At 35.2% G+C, this 19,797-nt stretch overlaps 1 protein-coding gene across 1 annotated transcript in view; it reads left to right on the top strand.

Moving 5' to 3' along the window:
* The window catches only part of LOC128990495 (uncharacterized), a 37,130-nt gene that overhangs the window by 7,393 nt on the left and 9,940 nt on the right, over positions 1-19,797 (top strand). The window contains exons 3-13 of the mRNA XM_054412869.1: positions 750-868; positions 1,531-1,675; positions 2,137-2,266; positions 6,073-6,238; positions 6,977-7,157; positions 7,334-7,451; positions 9,852-10,092; positions 10,563-10,719; positions 11,500-11,631; positions 12,125-12,242; positions 12,920-13,074. Of these exons, the coding sequence (XP_054268844.1) occupies positions 750-868; positions 1,531-1,675; positions 2,137-2,266; positions 6,073-6,238; positions 6,977-7,157; positions 7,334-7,451; positions 9,852-10,092; positions 10,563-10,719; positions 11,500-11,631; positions 12,125-12,242; positions 12,920-13,074 (1,662 nt within the window). The remainder of the gene's footprint in view (positions 1-749; positions 869-1,530; positions 1,676-2,136; positions 2,267-6,072; positions 6,239-6,976; positions 7,158-7,333; positions 7,452-9,851; positions 10,093-10,562; positions 10,720-11,499; positions 11,632-12,124; positions 12,243-12,919; positions 13,075-19,797) is intronic.

The following is a 19,797-nucleotide window of genomic DNA, read 5'->3' as shown; positions in this document are numbered from 1 at the left end:
TTACACAGATAATACCCCATTCGCTTAATAAAAACATTTGGCAAAATTCAGGATATTTTACAGAAAATACGCAGAGTTATGGAGAGCTTTTACCATACCGATCGCAGAAAAAGTCAGCAAACAATTTGTGATCGAAAAACCACTCTTTTACTGTAATTGTGGTGGACAATTATTATGATTTTCCATGAACGCGGGATACGAAGGTGATTTCTACATGACTTAGGAAGATGTTTAAGTTTTTGCTATGATCACAGAAAAAGATGAAAAATTTCCATGACTGTGGGAGTTGATCAGGTCTAGACGACTGCAAAGATATTGAAGATTTAGTTGTGATCACAGAAAGTGATGACGATTTTCCCGGGATCCAAAGAGGTGTTTGATTTTTCCCCAATTCACGGCTTCTCCCTTCTCTAATAATGATTCTTATTACTGTGGTTAAAGTGTTTTTTATTAACTTTTCTAAGCGATTCTGATAATGGGCGAATCAGATAATTAGAGTTCAACTCTATCTAGCTTTAAAAATATAAACACGATTGAAGAAAAGCAAAACTGACACTGACATATCCGGTCTTAACTGATCCAAATCTAATAGAATCTGATATAAAAACTGTGACATGTAGCAAATTTTGACAGAAGCGAGATCTAAGATTGTGAGGATGGTGAAAATCAGACAGAACAAGTTCTGGCATTACTATGATAAACTAACGTAACTCAACTGCTGTAGCAAGCATTAATGTTGTAATGTTTAGGTTCAAAGCTTGGCTGCCGGACAAGGTAGAGCGCAGACACGACACTAAGACTACTTACCAAGTGGAGATTCGGTATGCAAACAACACAAATGAAACGTTCACATTCCACGGACCCCCGGGTGAGTTTCCACCGGGGCCTACTATAATTGAGCTGCAAACAAAGTGGTATAAGTTATTTGTAGAAAACTCGCTGAACTAGGCCTAAAGTTAAGTGGATTCAGCCATTGGCGACAACTTGTGGATGTTCCTTTTATACTTGGGTATTCAGCTGTGTAGCCAAAATATGTCAGTAAAACCACACTATAGGTACGTTTCTGCTGCACAAACATATTGACAAATCCCAGAGTTGTTAAAGATGTTTGTTCTGTTTTATGGGCTCCATCAATCACAGAACACATGTAAAAAGATTTACAAAAATTGTAAAAAAATGTTTTTATCATATTGGCCAAAAATTATACATTTTTAATATCCATACAAACACATTTTGGTTAATTGAAAGATTTTACTCCATAGCAAATTGATTAGTCTACTTTACACTGCTTTAAATTAAGTACTTACATTGCTTCGGACGGCAACTCTTAATTGGAACATCCCCATAGCTTTGAACCCATTACCATACCCAAGTCCCCAAATCTTCAGACTTTCTGAAACAAGTGAAACATTATTATAGTAGTCTTTAGAGATGAATTACATTCAAAAACTACCTAAATATCCAGAGTGTCTAAAATAACAGTAGCACTATGTGTTATTGATAAATGAAAATGTTTTTATTGGTTTTCAGGAGCCGATGAGGTACCTGGTCCTGTAAAGTGGACCCGCCCGTACTTTGACTGCGGCCGAGCCAACAAATGGCTAGTGGCTGCTGTGGTTCCGATAGCAGATATTTATCCTCGGCATACTAGCTTTAGGCACATAGAGTATCCTACGTAAGTTGAAAGCTTGTTTTGATGTATCATGTAATAAAACAGAACATTAAGCCTCTAGTTATTAGCAGTAAAAACTTTAAAGAAGATGGTAAGATAACAACAGAAAAATACTAATATAAGTATAAGGCTAATGTAAGAAAAAACTAAACATACACAAACTGAAAATGAAATATTTCCGTGAATTATTACAGTTTATAATATAAGTCGAGATATTATGTGAAATTTTAAATTGTTTAAGTAGGCTTACCAAGAAAATCAATGTCAAGCATGATAAGTCTGATGAATTAGATTATCGATAATTGTAACTAAAAGATAACCTCTTGAATGATGTACTTTCAGCTTTATCATGATTCTTCACTTTCTGAAGGTTATTAAAATTTTGGTTGGCTTGCAGTGTATCTTTAGGATCCTTTTTGTATGTTATCAGTTTGTATTACATATGCGTTCCTGTCTGATTCCAGTTATACAGCCATCTCGGTCCTGGAAATGGATTTTGATCGGATAGATATCAATCAGTGTCCTAAAGGTCAAGGAAACAGCGGACCCAATCACTTTGCGGATACGGCTCGTTGTAAAAAAGAAACTACCGAGGTATGATTCTACATGTTTTGTATCTTTTTTTTCTTGTTTAAGCTTAATAAATAGTTACATTTAGAGCCATGATAAAAGAATTTTTATAAAAAAACTAGCTGTTACCGGGCTTTGCCCCGTTTGACTTCATAAGTATTAATAAAACTGTTGATTGCCGTACCGTGTTGGGTGGCATTTCACGTGGCTTTTCATGGTTACTTCAAAGAACAACATTGGACTTAATAAGCTGTCAGGGCAAAGCCCTATTAGAGTATTAAAATATAAGATGACATTATATTGGCTCTATTCATGGTAAAACTTTGCTCAATTAAATGGTCAAGTAGTTTTCATGTTATTGACATAGGCTACTCCAAACATTCATATCCATAATATTAGTTCCTTTCACCCAAGTCATTGACTTGATTAGTAATGCTCTAAAATTATTAACACACCTATCTGTTTTTCAGACATTATTTTTGGTGAAAACAAAACACAATTCTTTTTTAGAAAAATTTGGAAAAAATTAAGTCAACAAGTTGATTATGCTCTTAAAAATAAAATTAAGTTACACTATTCATACAATACCACAACAATTTAGTATTTGTCAGTTCTCATTGTGTATCACAGCTTTTTGTTGCTGCTTTGTTCAAATTAGCTTTTTTTATTAAAAATAAGAGGTTGGCGGCCTCTTTTAACCTTGTTTTTGCGCGTCCACATAGACTACAGATCTGTGTGTGGAACGTATCCAGCAAAGCAAGGGGTGAGCCAGTACATTACGGTACAGCTGTTATAATGAATCCAAACAAAGATTTAATAGTGATGCATCCTGTTAATAAAGGTTGTAACTTTTTAATGCTATTGAACGTCATAGAAAAAACTTGATTAATTGTAAAAGCTGTTAAGACTTATTAATTCCTTTTAAGTATGAAAAATCATAATGTTAACATGGGAAATTCCAGAAATGCCACTGGGGCGGAGCCCGAAAGTCAAATCAGAATAAAAGTTTTTCGATTTAATGCCTAAAGATTGAGTGTACAAAACTTTAGTCTTCTAGGTAAATGGGAAGTAGGAGATTTAGTAAAGTAAAGAGTGAGTCGGTGAGGGCTTTGCATTTTATAGGTATAGATTTTAATCAAATATTACAATTTTTGTTTATTTTATACTAACCCATCAACATTTCATTAAAATAAACTCCAAATACTTTCCCTTTAGCAGCAAGCCTAAGTACTCATTAAAATTAATGCTATTGAAATAGGAAATAAATCGGACAATTGTATTACTTAGAAACACAACCTTTTGACAACGGACTAATTGAATGACACCTACTGTCGGGGAAATAAATATGTGCACTCGAGTTTGAGCCTAAATATCTCTGAGATGAATTATCCGATTTTGTTGAAACAAAAATTAAATGTAAGCTTGTTTAAATATATTTTACGTGGTAACAATTTAAAAATTTTCCGTTTACCAGAAAAATTTATATAGTTGAAAGATCCTAAAAAGTACCGGTTTTTAAGGAACTCTGCACTAACACTGAAGTTTAAAAATTAATTGTAAACAAACCACTGAGCCAATCTTTCTGAAATTTTTATGGCTTATTGGTAGGTTTATTGTTAACATTTCCATGCATTTTAAAATTTTTACTCACAAAAGTTTTTATGCTGCTGTTAATTTTTAAAACCTATGCTAACATCGTTAATAAGACGCTAAAAATTTCGTTCAAAATACCATCGTGTTTGTCGTGACACAAGAAATAACACCAATATGATAGATTTATAATGCGAACAAAGGCGTTTTTTAAACAGATTTATATTTGTAAACAAAAATTTCTCCCGCGACTGGCAGCGGGCCGCCTGGTGTGCGTACGATATTTCCCAGCCGGGCGGGGGCGCGGCGAATCTGCGACGTTGCCGATGTGTATCTGGCCAGTGGCCACCACACTGACATTGCATCGGTATTAACTCACGGCAAACAACTGTGTATATCAATATTTAGTTTGAAATTTACATAAATTTACTAACAATATATTCTAATTAACTAGTCATGAAACAAATACATTATAATAAGTTAACTATGGTGGTATGAAAAATTAATTTTGTATTACAAGCAACAAGCCAACTGTTTTGTGTTGATTGAGCTAGTTAAAAAATTATAACAGCTAAACGCCAAGTAAATATTTTCCACCAGTATTTATGTTATGGTTTCTTTAATTTGCCACTTTTAAATATACAACTGAGAGTAGAAATCGGAGCGGTCATCACCCTTTCCGGGAAGTGTTGCGTTCAGCTGGAATATCCGATGAGTAATGGAATGTAAACATTAGCTCCCACCTTTCTTGAACTATGGTCGCTATGAGAGATGACTAACCAAGCTAACCAGTTCGTCTTAGATTTTTACACCGGTCGGTAACATCTATTCGAAAATGGCTCCTCGCCGGAATTTTTTCGATGGTGAAATACAGATGATAGTTAGTGCGATTTGTTTCTTTCATGCGGAAAAAGAAAAGTGCTGTGACAAACGTTATCCCGTGTATGATCATGTGGCCAATTGTTTTAACATCGGAACAAGGATAAATGTGGACCAATTTACCGTGGGAGCGATACGAAGGTACTTATATGATTTTTACGTGCAAAAAATGTTTCCAACGATCGAAAAATTAAGGCAGAAGCTTAATATTGATTTTCAAAGTTGTTTGCCGTGAGTGAATAGGCTGCCCATGCAATGTCAGTGTGGTGGCCACTGGCCAGGTACACATCGGCAACGTCGCAGATTCGCCGCGCTCCCGCCCGGCTGGGAAATATCGTACGCACACCAGGCGGCCCGCTGCCAGTCGCGGGAGAAATTTTTGTTTACAAATATAAATCTGTTTAAAAAACACCTTTGTTCGCATTATAAATCTATCATATTGGTGTTATTTCTTGTGTCACGACAAACACGATGGTATTTTGAACGAAATTTTTAGCGTCTTATTAACGATGTTAGCATAGGTTTTAAAAATTAACAGCAGCATAAAAACTATTGTGAGTAAAAATTTTAAAATGCATGGAAATGTTAACAATAAACCTACCAATAAGCCATAAAAATTTCAGAAAGATTGGCTCAGTGGTTTGTTTACAATTAATTTTTAAAGTTCAGTGTTAGTGCAGAGTTCCTTAAAAACCGGTACTTTTTAGGATCTTTCAACTATATAAATTTTTCTGGTAAACGGAAAATTTTTAAATTGTTACCACGTAAAATGTATTTAAACAAACTTACATTTAATTTTTGTTTCAACAAAATCTGATAATTCATCTCAGAGATATTTAGGCTCAAACTCGAGTGCACATATTTATTTCCCCGACAGTAAGTGATTTGTATTTTCATTTGATTCATTATTAGCTTCAGGAGTGGTTTTACAATAAACAGTAGGTATAACAGAATGAACTTTTTTCCAGTTACAGAACACACACAGTTTACTAGTTTTTTCACAAATAATCATTCTTGAATATCATTCTTCAAGACTAGTTAAATTACTTTATGGGTATAAATTGAAGGAATTAGCCTATGTGAAGGACTGTTTTTTTTTTCAAATTTTGTATCCACAACTTTAACAATAACAAGAATCACTAGGCTATACATGTACAATTTAATCACTGAAATTTCCTAAAACTAGGCTGACAAAAAAAAAAAAAACATTTTCTCAACATCAATAAAATAAAAAGAAAATGAAAACTGACCAAGATTATAAATCAAGTCCTATCAGATGTATTTTAACTTTTTGAGATAAGATTATCAATTTGTTTAGTTGGATATAAAGATCATTCTTCTCTATGTGTGTTGTGTCATAGTGTGAACCGTTACACGGCTGGGGTTTCCGTCGAGGAGGTTACCAATGTAGATGTCAGCCGGGTTATAGACTTCCCACGGTGGTCCGTCGACCTTTCCTGGGTGAAGTAGTGGAGAGAGCCACGGCCGAACAGTACTACAACGGATTCGACTGTTCCAAAATTGGATGTAAGCATTTTTTTCACCATTGCTAAACTTGAATTTATTCGTAACATATAGTTGTGCAAAAAGTTGTGAAAATTAACTCAATGGAGAAAGAAAGTGCAAAATGTTGTTTAACTAAATGATGTTTAGTATACATACAGTAGAACACCGATCCGGTTCAATGGGGTGGGAATGGACCCTATCCAGATGGTTGAAAATCCAGATGTGGTAAACATTGACAAAACATTGAGAAAACTTGACAAAAATCACACAAAATTGGGTTTTTGAACGTCCATTATTTTATTTACAAAGTAGTGAGGCCATATTTTAGTGGCTAAAGACACTCAGGCTTTCTTAGGCTATGATACGTAAAAATATCCAAAAACTACATGATTCTACGCAATGTACAGACAAAACTATAATTTTATTTAGGATGGATTAGCATATATTACAAAATATCTTTAAATAAAAACTACAATTTTGTCAGCTCTTTTATTTGAAGACTTTTTTCTAATAGGTAATTTTCTATTAAGTGATTTTGTTTTTGTTTTTTCCCCTAATGCAACCAAAAATAATATAAATTCTAGTATTGAAAATCACTTGGCTGATAAGGAATTCATTTAACCGTAACAAATTTCTTTTTCAAACATCAAGCTATGTATAAAACAATAATATTTCCTGAACTTGTAATCTTTAACTATTAACTCTTTCCATGGGACCCAAGACAGTTGAAGGCAATATTGTATGCAAACTACTTTTCAGGGAGACATAAACTTCCGATCCAGTGGAACAAGTCGCCGACCTATCTGAGAGAGAAGTACATGGACATGTTCTACGAGTATCGCAACGCTTCCACCGGCCCCGAGTCCCTACACACTAAGAAGATGAATGTGGACCAAGCGTTAAACTTTATACTGGGAGTCAACAAAAACACTTGCAGAAAGTGAGTGGTTAAACTTAAGTTAAAACAATTTAATAGTTGATAGTACTAGAATTTCCATCCCCATGTGGTTGCCAGTTTTAAAATGAAAATGGATGTACTGTAGTTGGATAGAGCCACCATCTATTTTTTAGGCTCCTTGATAAAATTTTAAATCGTTGTACTTGTTCGTTTTACAGATATAGAAAAGAAGATCTATCTCTTCATGGTGACGTGAGTTTTGGTGCAGAGGAATTTTTTGCGAATGAAGCAAAAATGGCGTTGAGATTAGCAAATTTCATCAGTGCCTTTTTACAGGTATGGAATACACAATCAATAATTTTTTTAATAGATTTTTATAAAATTGTTAAGAGGGAAGGCTTAGATTTTACATTTTTTTATGGTTAGTTTTGATTGTGATTTTATATTCATTAATTTCATTCCTTATATTTTATTTGTGTCTGTTTTCCTACATCTTTCTTCATTTATTTTTATTTGTATGTACTTTTTTAGCGAATTTCCCATATAGGGAATAAGCTATTACCGTAGTACTCATAGTAAGACCTGGACGCGGGGCAGACTTTTTTTTCATTTTTAAGGTCCCTAGAGGCCAAAAACACCATCCGTTCAAATTCATATATATATATATATATGTCCGTTAGCACAATAACTCGAGCAAAAATTATTCGATTTTGATGAAATTTGGTATAAACGTGTAAACCTACATTTATTCTAACGAGTTCGCGAACCAGCATGATCGGACTATGGGAACGGGGGTTTACGGGGGGTTTTATGGGGTAAAAATAGGTTTCCCCATTTTTGACCCAAAAAACATAAAATTTAGCAATTTCTTTCCAAACCATTTTGTAGAGCTTAAAAAAACAAATAATTTAGTATATTGAAGCGTTATTATGCGCCTAATGGTTACGGAGAAAATTCCAAAAAAATGTAAATTTAAAATTCCTATGTTATTCTTATGGAGAACAAGTAAACGGTTGTAGTTTGCTTGTTTATGAACATATTTTGATTAAATTTGGAAAATGTTTTTATTTCTTACTAACTATTAACATTTTACAAAAAAATAGTTTCACCCTCCCTGATGCAGCAAACCTAAGTACTTGTTAAACTATTTAAAAAGGAAATAAATGTTATATTTTTAAATAGACATTTTAGTGTAAATCCAATCAGGCAAATGGAAATTCGCTTAGTCTGCAGGTTTGCTGCGGCGGGGGTATTTAATTTAATCTGGTGTGTTAATGTTGTTTATAATAATGCGTAACTTTATCTACTTGAACTTTGATGATCTACTGCATAAATATTTATGTAAACCTTACAACATATTTTCTTAAATCTCAAACCTTAAACTTACAAAAAAATCTAGGGATGGACGGGTCCCGAAATTTCGGGAATTTTTCGGGAAAAAAATATTCCCGATTATCGGGACGGGATTACATTTGACTCGGGAATTTTTCGGGACGGGATTTGGTCCGATCGTCGGCGATTTTTCCGCTTCGCGAGTGCCGATAACGCCGTTATTGCGAGCGATAGGTCCGCGAACGCAGGAGACGAAGTCATACCGACGATCGCGCCGTGACCGCGGAGTCCTACCGACGATCGCGCCGTGACCGTGAGTCATACTGACGATCGCGCCGTGACCGCGAGTCATGACGACGATCGCGCCGTGACCACGGAGTCATGCTGACGATCGAGCCGTGATCGCGAGTCATACCGACGATCGCGCCGTGACCGCAAGTCATACCGACGATCATGCCGTGACCGCGAGTCATGACGACGATCGCGCCGTGACCGCGGAGTCATGCTGACGATCGAGCCGTGATCGCGAGTCATACCGACGATCGCGCCGTGACCGCGAGTCATACCGACGATAACCCCGTGACCGCGGAGTCATACCGACGATCGCGCCGTGACCGCGAGTCAAACCGACGATCGCGCTGTGACCGCGAGTCATACCGACGATCGCGCCGTGACCGCGAGTCATGACGACGATCGCGCCGTAACCGCGGAGTCATGCTGACGATCGAGCCGTGTTCGCGAGTCATACCGACGATCATGCCGTGACCGCGAGTCATACCGACGATAACCCCGTGACCGCGGAGTCATACCGACGATCGCGCCGTGACCGCGGAGTCCTACCGACGATCGCGCCGTGACCGCGAGTCATGACGACGATCGCGTCGTGACCGCGAGTCATACCGACGATCGCGCCGTGACCCGCGAGTCACAAGTTACTATAGGTACCTGTAAATTGTTACCCATTTTTTGGTTTTTATAGATCAGTGCCACAAATGGTAAAAATTGATTTTGTATGTCTTTTTTTGGTAACTGCAATACAGTACTTTCTTTTTATGCACAGAAAAAAATCCCGTCCCGTCCCGTCCCGAAAATCGGGAAGGAAATAAAAATCCCGTCCCGTCTCGTCCCGAACTAAAAATTCAATCCCGTCCATCCCTAAAAAAATCTAATATTTTCTTAGGATTTTTGAGAGGATAACAGGCTTACCTGAATGGGAAAATGCTGTCATTGACAGTTGAATGTTTTAACATTCTTCTTAATAACTTAGTGCAAATTGTTGTGTTTCTTGTGTCAGATTGGTCTCTTTCCCATTCAGGTAAGCCTACTATCCTCACAAACTTGAATAGAATCTAGCACTTATTTGTTATATCATTATTCCTTAATAATAATTTGTTAATTTTACAGATAGCCGACCCGAAAGAAGTGTATTCAGGTAAACGGGTCGCTGACAAACCTCTTTCCGAAGACCAAATGATGGGGGAGACCCTAGCCTTAGTTATGGGCGACAGCAAGATATGGGCAGCGGGAACTTATTGGGAGAGAAATAAGTTCACAAACAGAACTTTCTTTGCCCCTTACGCTTACAAAACTGAGCTCAACACACGGAAGTTCAAGATGGAAGATTTGGCTAGGCTTAATAAATCAGGTAGGCTATTTCTATTTTATGTACATTGTTTTAGAGTTTGTAATGTTTAGACAGTTGTTTTATAGACTTAAAGCAATTTTGTAAATTTTACCTTGATTTAAGTGCATTAAATTTGGTTTGATTAATTTTTAAAAGTTTACTTCACTAACTCTCTGCATTTTTTCATAGCCAAAATAGGTAGGCCAAGGTAGGTAAATAGGTAACTTATAGAAATTATTTGAGTATAAATACAAAGGAACCCTTGTGTTTACGAACTATGGTGATCCACGTCCTACCTCATATTCATAATCTTTAGTTGGATTTTTTACTTCATGAAGAGTAAATGTTTCATAACATTTATTTTAACCCTATTAGTCAACAATTAATTGTTTCTAATACAGCGAAGACTTGCTTACTAAACAACTGTTAATTTTTGTCTGACATCGTTTATTTCTTACTGTTAAGTACATAAATAATTGCATTTGTTTCAGATGAAGTGTACACTAGGGAGCAATGGTTTCAGTTCTTGAAGCAACGGTGGTCAACCAACTTTGATTCATTGGAAAAGTTTTACATGAAAATTAAGATCAGATTTAATGAGACGGGAGAGTTTATGAAAAAATACGAGCACTATCCTAATTTTTACAGGTGTGTAATTTATAGAGTTTTGTAAAATAAAATATTTTGGAAATATTTTGTATTTATCGGAAAAAATCATCAGTGTAGTTTCTCAAACTTGTATAAAATAATATTTTTTGGATTTTTTAAATTTGGGTTTTTACAGTAGGTCCTTGTACTTTGTTACAAGCTTCAACTACAGGTTGTTCCAAAACTGTAGATTAATTGTTTAAATCTACAGCATTAAGTATGGGAGTGTCTTTAATTATTTATGCGTTATTTTTATCAAAGGTTTAACTTGTAATTTTCAGTTTTCTTGGCCTACTTGTGATTCATTCTCTACGAGATTAATCCTTTTGTGTAATGATAGTATATTTTTTGTATCTCATAGAAATAAGAGATTATACATGTAATTTTATCCCTAAAAAAATAATCAAATCATTAATCTGCCACTGTGAAGTACTTTTTTAGCGATAAAAATGTCCCTTCTACAAATTCTAACTACTAGTTATCATTAGCATTTTTTATTTAGCCTATTAATCTTTTTTTTTGTATGTCAACTATTTATTTTCCTACTGAACCTATTTAGCGTCTACTTATTTTATCATGAATTTGTCATGTCCTAGTAATTTCACATGTTAAGTCTGACTGCATATTTTTAAGTTGTGATATTTTAGAAAAATATTTGTTCTGTTTTGTCAAGCTATTCCTGTACATAGTTTATGTTGGGTAACGAAAAAATAAATAAATTGTTCTTTGTGTCAAATTATTAGGTACCAAACAAATTAAACAGGTTTTTTTACTTTTCAGAGCTGCCAACTTAGACCACGGGTATTGGACGACTCCGTACTTTGATTGTTATGGAAAAGTTCCAAAATGGTTTATTACCTACGCTGCACCATTTTTTGGCTGGGACAGCTTGAAAGTTAAACTGGAATTTAAGTAAGTGTTGTGTTATTGTAAATTCAAATATAATTGTTATCTAGCTCTTACAGTTTTCCTTATTTTTAACATTTTTTAACCAGCCAACCAATAAAGTTAGGTTGTATGTTTGTTCACAACAAAATATGCTGCACAAGTTTTACTATCATTACCATATTAACTTGTTTACTTCACTACGGATCTTGTCACCAATTTAAAATATTTAAAAAATTGTTAATAGTCTTGTAAAAATAGTTTGATTTTCTGTGCAACAATGTTTAACAAGCCTTTAAACATTTGGAATAGCTTAAAATTCAGGGTTATTATTTTGTTTATTTAATTTTTAACTTTTTATCACGTTTTAACGACACATTAAAAGGTTGTGGTTTACTTTGTACTTTAAATTACTGAGTAATTAACTCATACATACAATTCTTGAATTTTTATAATTAATAATGTATTATAACTGTCAACAATACTAATGTTATGTGTTTTATAATTTGTATTTTTTCAGGGGAGTTGTAGCAGTTAGGATGGATCTGACCCAGCTTGATATCAACCAATGCACAGATGAATATTATGTGCCTAATGCTTTCAAAGACACACACAAGTGTGATCGCAAAACTTCTTATGTGAGTTTAAGTTTGTTTTTCTTTTAAAATATTTTATGTGAGTTATGTAAGTGTATTAAATCCCTAACGTTATCTTAAGATGGCCTTGTTTTACATCTAGAGACTATAAAATGTTTTAATTGCATTTTTTTTATTTAAAAATTAACAGTATTTTTAATCTTTCGGATTTTTTTTAAAGGTATGGAGTCCAGCTAGCTTATCTGATTAAATTAGGGTCCAAGGACTGTTGGATACATGGTAAAGGGTGACATAGCATAAAACTGTTATTTCATTCTCATATAAGACTTCTTTAGAGTTTCTCAATATATCTGTTAAACCTACTCTTTTTCTCTAATTTTTACAAGTAAACTAACAGAACTCTATCCCTTTTCAAAGTCCTATAAAATATTTTAGTTTGTAATTTCTACAAATCACCATTATTTTTAACAATGTATTTTAAAAGTTAACACTTAACTAACAGTTTCCGGCCGTAATTTCACTGTAATCCACCAGGTTTGATCACTTCACTTCACACATCACTTTGTCCACTTGTTCACTTTCTTCACTCGGCGCACTTGTCGGAGCAGAAGCGTTATTGCAACTTATAAAATTAGATCATGCAAGTAAAAGTTAAGCCAGCAAAGCACGTACCTCAATACTATGGCGGCCAGTGGAGTTGACATATGTGTTTGTTGTAGTGTGTGCCTATCCTAGGCCGGGGCTTCTGGACCGGAGGCTACAAGTGTGAGTGTCTGCAGGGCTATGAGTATCCGTTTGAAGATCAAATCACTTATTACGACGGCCAACTTGTCGAGGCAGAGTTCACCAATATAGTGCAAGATAGGGAGACTAGGTGAGTTCTACCCTTACCCTACATTTCACCCTTCCACCACCAAACCGGTCCCCAGGTCCCCACCCCTCCCCTCATCTGACAGACCTTTTGATTTATTACTCTCACTCTTCAATCCAGTTCTGCCTGGGTGGATTTTTAATTTTTTTGTTTTTTAGTTTGTTTAGTTTTTGACAAAAATGTTAATTTTTCAACATGTTTGAACAAAAATACAAATCTACAAATTTTTTGTTTGTATTCAGTAATCAAATATTAGGTCACTCTACAGAAATTGCTATAATCTTTTTTCTGTCCTTGGTTTACTCTAAGCTAACAATAGCACAAAATATATAAAATGTCGTAAGAGAAAAAATTAATAAAACAGCAGATTATTACTGGTACATTTTATATAAACTATTATTTTTTTGCTGGTTTATTTCAATGATTTTTTTTGTTTTTCAATTTGTTATTTCCAAAACAAATGTATACACATTTAGCTGCAACAGCCATTGATTGCTTGTCTGCAGCCTTGGCAAATTTGTTCCACTTCAGAGTAAATATACTTCATGAGTCTTTTTTATTTCCTTGAAACTAACCATAACATTATATAAATAGCTTCTGGAAGTTTCTTGAAGCAAAATGTCACAGGAGCCTATTGAAAAATAAGAGGGCAAACATAAAAATTCAAAGTAGGAAGATTTTTACGATTTATAAACTATGAAAATATAATCACAGTAAAAATAGCAAGTTTACCTAAATAGAAAAGAGTCCAACCTTGAACAAGCAACAGTTTTGCATTACCTACTAAATTATAATGTTTCCTTCAAAGCATCTGAAGATAACATCGTTCCCAGCTTAAACCTTCAATTGAAAAGGCTGTCAGTTGCATTTTTTACTGAGTAAGGTTGAAGTTCCTCATGTTTTATACTAACTACTAGTTTCAGAGAATCATGATAAACCAAGATATTATTGGTTTTGGTTGGGATTTTAATTTCTTAGTAATTCCATCCTGATTTTTTTATTTGAACTAAAATTTTATAAATAAATTGGATCCACCAGGACAAGAAATGTGGACTGAAGTTTAGACGATTTTATTTTATTTTACTTACAAAAATTTTGGCATTTAGATTTTTTTATACCACTTGTGTTCTGTAATAAAACCTTGCAATCCAACCATAGGTGGTACTGTTAAAACAGATTATATTGAGCAGAATTTGCGCTTAGATTTGAAGATTCATCAGGTTTATTAATTTTTATCATTAATCAGTATATATACATAAGTGTGTTTTTATTTTTCACCCTCATCCCATAGCTTAGTCATACTTCTTAAGATATGTGTAATTTGAATTGTTAATTAAGTATTGTTGATTTTGACATTCTCCCCCTAGGGTATATGAAGAAAGTATTGTTTTTGCCAAAATTTTGTAGCTTGAGAGTTTGGTGGATATATCCGTTTTAGGTCCCCCTGAACCCAAAATGTTGTTTTCGAAGTGATGTCTGTGTGTGTGCATGAGTATAGAGCTACAGACTAAACCTGTGGTCTAAATTTCATTAAATTTGGAGTTTGAATACTAATCCATGGTATTTCCAGGTCTTTTAAATTGTTATGGACATTTTATTTTTAATGGTAATTTAACTAAGAAATCACAGAAAAATTGTAAATTTCACAAAAATAGCTTAAACGATTTTGATAAACAATTTATTATGTTATGGATGGCCCTTTTAGCTCTAAACAGCGAGGTACAACTTTAAATGGTGTAAAAATTACAGATCAAAGTCATTGCAATTTTTGTGGTTTTACCCATTGAAATATAGTAGCTCTCCCTGCTTACCCATTATAAGGGTTGTTGACAAGCTAATGGGAGAAACACCTCTACCTTAATTTGCATACCTAATGAAATTTGTACAATGCATACAGGCCTGTTAATTAGGTACTTTTTAAATGGCCCAGAATTTGTAAATATTTTAAGCACTAGAAACACACGTTTTATCAATGTGGTCTTTGTTAGTTAAGGGAAGTTGATAGGAAATTTGAGACAGTGAATGTACTCATTCATGTTTTCTGAACCCTAACCCATCTTGAAGGGTGAACAAGTTTTTTGGCGGCAAGCCTACAGCCCCGGCTTCCTACTCACCACAGGGTTATGCAAAACAAAGCAATTGAGACTTTCCTTGTTGCAGTCACCTGCACCTGCCAACTGAATAAGAATGTGGCCTTACCTGTGTCTTGGGCAGTAAACAAAGCCTGAATGGCCTTGGCCAAATGTAACAAGTCTTTTAAAATGCACATAAGAAAATTGTATTTCTTTTGATCTTACAAAAATGATTAGATTTCAAGTGTTTTCACTCTAAAGGTGTTTTCACATGTATACAGTTGTCAAAACACAAATATATTCAGAATATCAAAAATTTGTGATGCCTGTTAATTTATGTTATTTAAGAAATTATTGTGCACCTTTTCCAAATAAAAAAACTATTAGGCTGGTACAAAAAAAGGTTTTTTGTAGTTTCTGAATCTAGAATCTGAAAGGATTATGTCTCTACTATTGCGGAAGATAATCACAATCTCAGGAAACCTTGAAGATACCCCCCCCCCCTGCAGAGGATGTTCAAAACTTATCTGCAACCGCAGAGTGACTAGAATTGTGTCTTCACCATCGAAGAAGATTTCCACAATTTCGTCATTACCGAGGACATTTTTCCGATTTTAAGTAATTCAAATGGATTGTAGTATAAAAGTTAATCTACATGTATTATATTATTAAAATGTTAGTCAGATTTGTGATCACTGTTAAAGGTCTTGAATCAAATAAAAATAAAGGCATATGTCTCATCAAAATAAAGCTTAGAGTGTGTGTGTAGATTTGCAAAAAAGTATCCTATTTCAATTTAGGACAAATTTCTTAAGGGCTCTGTCCCACAAGCCAATTTACAAAGGGATAGCCCTTTGTACATGATTCCAAATTTTATCCCCATCGCCGTGAGTCTCCCGTGATCGCAACAACACCTTTGAGCATCTCTTGTTGTCACGCCATTGCCATGAGTATCCAGTGATCATAAAACAACCTTAGAGCAATACTCTTTTCGTCACGCTAACGCCGTCAGTCTCCCGTGATCACAACAACTTTGAGCATTTCTTGTCGTCACGCCATTAACTTGTGTCCCCTGTGATCGCAACAACACCTTTAAGCAACTCTAACTGTTAGCCATTGCCGTGAGTCTCCTGTGATCGCAACAACACCTTTGAGCATCTCTTGTCGTCACCCAACAAGGGAGCTAACGCCGTCAGTCTCCCATGATCACAACAACAACTTTGAGCATCTCTTATCGTTACGCCATCGCCGTAAGTCCCCCGAGATCGCAACACCTTTGAGCATCTCTTGTTGTCACGCCATTGCCATGAGTATCCAGTGATCGCAAAGCAACACCTTTAGTAACTCTTTTTGTCACGCTAACGCCGTCAGTCACCCGTGATCACAACAACAACTTTGAGCATCTCTAACTTTTAGCCATTGCCGTGAGTCTCCCGTGATCGCAACAACACCTTTGAGCATCTCTTGTCGTCACCCAACAAGGGAGCTAACGCCGTCAGTCTCCCATGATCACAACAACAACTTTGAGCATCTCTTATCGTTACGCCATCGCCGTAAGTCCCCCGAGATCGCAACACCTTTGAGCATCTCTTGTTGTCACGCCATTGCCATGAGTATCCAGTGATCGCAAAGCAACACCTTTAGTAACTCTTTTCGTCACGCTAACGCCGTCAGTCACCCGTGATCACAACAACAACTTTGAGCATCTCTTGTTGTCACGCCATTAACGTGTGTCACCTGTGATCGCAACAACAACTTTGAGCATCTCTAACTTTTAGCCATTGCCGTGAGTCTCCTGTGATCGCAACAACACCTTTGAGCATCTCTTGTCGTCACCCAACAAGGGAGCTAACGCCGTCAGTCTCCCATGATCACAACAACAACTTTGAGCATCTCTTATCGTTACGCCATCGCCGTAAGTCCCCCGAGATCGCAACACCTTTGAGCATCTCTTGTTGTCACGCCATTGCCATGAGTATCCAGTGATCGCAAAGCAACACCTTTAGTAACTCTTTTCGTCACGCTAACGCCGTCAGTCACCCGTGATCACAACAACAACTTTGAGCATCTCTTGTTGTCACGCCATTAACGTGTGTCACCTGTGATCGCAACAACAACTTTGAGCATCTCTAACTTTTAGCCATTGCCGTGAGTCTCCCGTGATCGCAACAACACCTTTGAGCATCTGTTGTCGTCACACTAAAGCCGTAAGTCTCCCATGATCACAACAACAACTTTGAGCATCTCTTATCGTTACGCCATCGTTGTGAGTCCCCCGAGATCGCAACACCTTTGAGCATCTCTTATTGTCACGCCATTGCCATGAGTATCCAGTGATCGCAAAGCAACACCTTAGAGCAATACTCTTGTCGTTACGCCATCGTAGTGAGTCCCCTGTGATCGCAACAACACCTTTGAGCGTCTCTTGTCGTCACGTCATTGACGGGAGTCCCCGTGATCGCAACAACACCTTAAGCATCTCTTTTCGTCACGCTAACGCCGTCAATCTCCCGTGATCACAACAACAACTTTGAACATCTCTTGTTATCACGCCATTAACGTCCTCAACCACAGCCGATGACACACGACAACCCTACCATCAGCATCAGCAGCCCACCAACAGTTCCAGGTCATCTTCGTTTTAGTGAAGTGTTATTAAAAAGCAGAGCAGTGAAAGTCTAAATATTGAAACCAGTGAAATTATTGTAAATAGTAATAATGGTTTTTTATAAATAATACTAGTACTCTATCCAATGTGAAAAAGATGAATTTTTTAAACAGTTTAAATAGTTCTGACTGTCCTGAGTTCATAAAGAACGTTATGAGTCAGAGTGCACCTCTTGGATGTGATATAATAAATAAAAGAAATATAATTAGTTTTAATGAAATAGATTCTATAGATTTAACCTATAATTCATCTTTTTCACAAAACAAAACTGTTCATCATAATATGTATTCTAGCTTAAGCCTCTTAAAGGATGATAACTATTGTTTTATATGTAAGCGTTCCCATTATGATGTATATAAGAAAAGTGAACAGTGGGAAAGTTGTACAGGTTTTTGTGAAGTAAGCAATTCAAATAATGTAGTTTGGATGATGCATTTAAACATTCAAGGAGGGTTTGCTAAAAAATGCCATGAACTGGGGATATTTTTGCATGATTCAAATGTGGACATAATTTGTTTTAATGAACATTGCCTAGGCGAAAATCAAATTAATCTTTTATCAAGTCTTAATAATTATATTGTTGGGGCCTACTTTTGTAGGGGTGTAACTACAAGGGGGGGCTCGTGTATTCTTCTGAAACATGGTTATGTTTTTAAAGAAAGGACAGATTTTTATATTTGCAATGAGGAACATGTTTTTGAAGTTTGCTGCATTGAACTACCCTCTTTGAATGCTATTGTAATTTCAATCTACAGAACACCTTATGAAAATAATTACAAAACTTTTACAGAGAAACTAGAGTTACTTTTAACTAAGTTGCAAAATTACTTTAAAACTCACCAGATTTACATAGCAGCAGATTTTAATGTTGATATTTTAAAAATCTGTAACTCACTCAACCATAGAAATTTGTTTTTGGATTTAATTAGTATGTATGGTTTTAATGCAAACTTTTGTTCTCTGACTAGAATTACTCAAAATTCAGTCACCTGTATTGATAAAATTTTAACTAGTGATTTTTTAGAATGGAATTCCCAAATTAAGAGATCTAAAATGAATATTGAATTAGGTGTCTCAGACCATAGGGCTCTTTTGATAGATATTTCAAATTGTAATACCTAACTGCAAAAAAAAATAATAAGTAAGAAGAGATTATTTTCAAATAAAAATAAGTTAATGTTCTACAAATTCATTTCTGAAACTCACTGGAACATAAAGCCATCTCAGGATGCACAGATGAATTTCAATTGTTTCTTCAATGAATTGTTAGTTCATTTTGATCACTGCTTTCCACAAACATTTTTTTCTAGTAGGTTGCGTAAGAATACAAGTAGAGGCTGGGTGACTAAAGGTGTAATTATATCAAGTAAACGAAAAAGAGAATTAAGTGTTATTTCTAAGACTAATAAGGATGTGAATTTTCAAAACTATTACAGAAATTACAGAAAAATATTTAAAGCTGTTTGTGATAGAGCCCGGAAAATGTTAAACTGTAAGGTAATAACCACAGCTGAAAACAGGAGCCAAGCAGTGTGGACTGTCAAGTCTGAACTAGGTGTCTTGAAATCTAAAGATATGGACTTCCCTGATTTGTGTGTCAGAGATAAGCTGATAACTAATGGTCAGGCTATTTATAACTTTCTCAATGTAAAGTTTGCAAACACCTCTAAAGACATTAATTGCATACCCTGTTTAGATACTGCATCCAAGTTAGTGAATAATTTTATGATTAATCATAGAGTTAATTTCAAATTCAGACATGTATCTGTATCAGAAATTAAAACTACAATAAAGAAATTAAAAAATAAAAAATCAGTAGGGTGGGATGGGATTTTAGTAGAAATAATAAACAATATTATGAACTTTATAGCAGAGCCACTTTGTCTGATTTTAAACCAATGTTTTGATGAAGGAATTTTTCCATATCAATTAAAAAATGCTGAATTAAAACCACTTTTCAAAAAAGGTTCAGTAGAAAACCCAGAA

Source organism: Macrosteles quadrilineatus, unplaced genomic scaffold, assembly GCF_028750875.1.
Source record: "Macrosteles quadrilineatus isolate MER2022 unplaced genomic scaffold, UCM_ALF_1.0 Scaffold_3__2_contigs__length_128488019, whole genome shotgun sequence".
In the NCBI taxonomy this organism is placed as follows: Eukaryota; Metazoa; Arthropoda; class Insecta; order Hemiptera; family Cicadellidae; genus Macrosteles; species Macrosteles quadrilineatus.
Note: the sequence above shows the minus strand (reverse complement) of the source record. Positions and strands in the feature narration are given on the sequence as shown.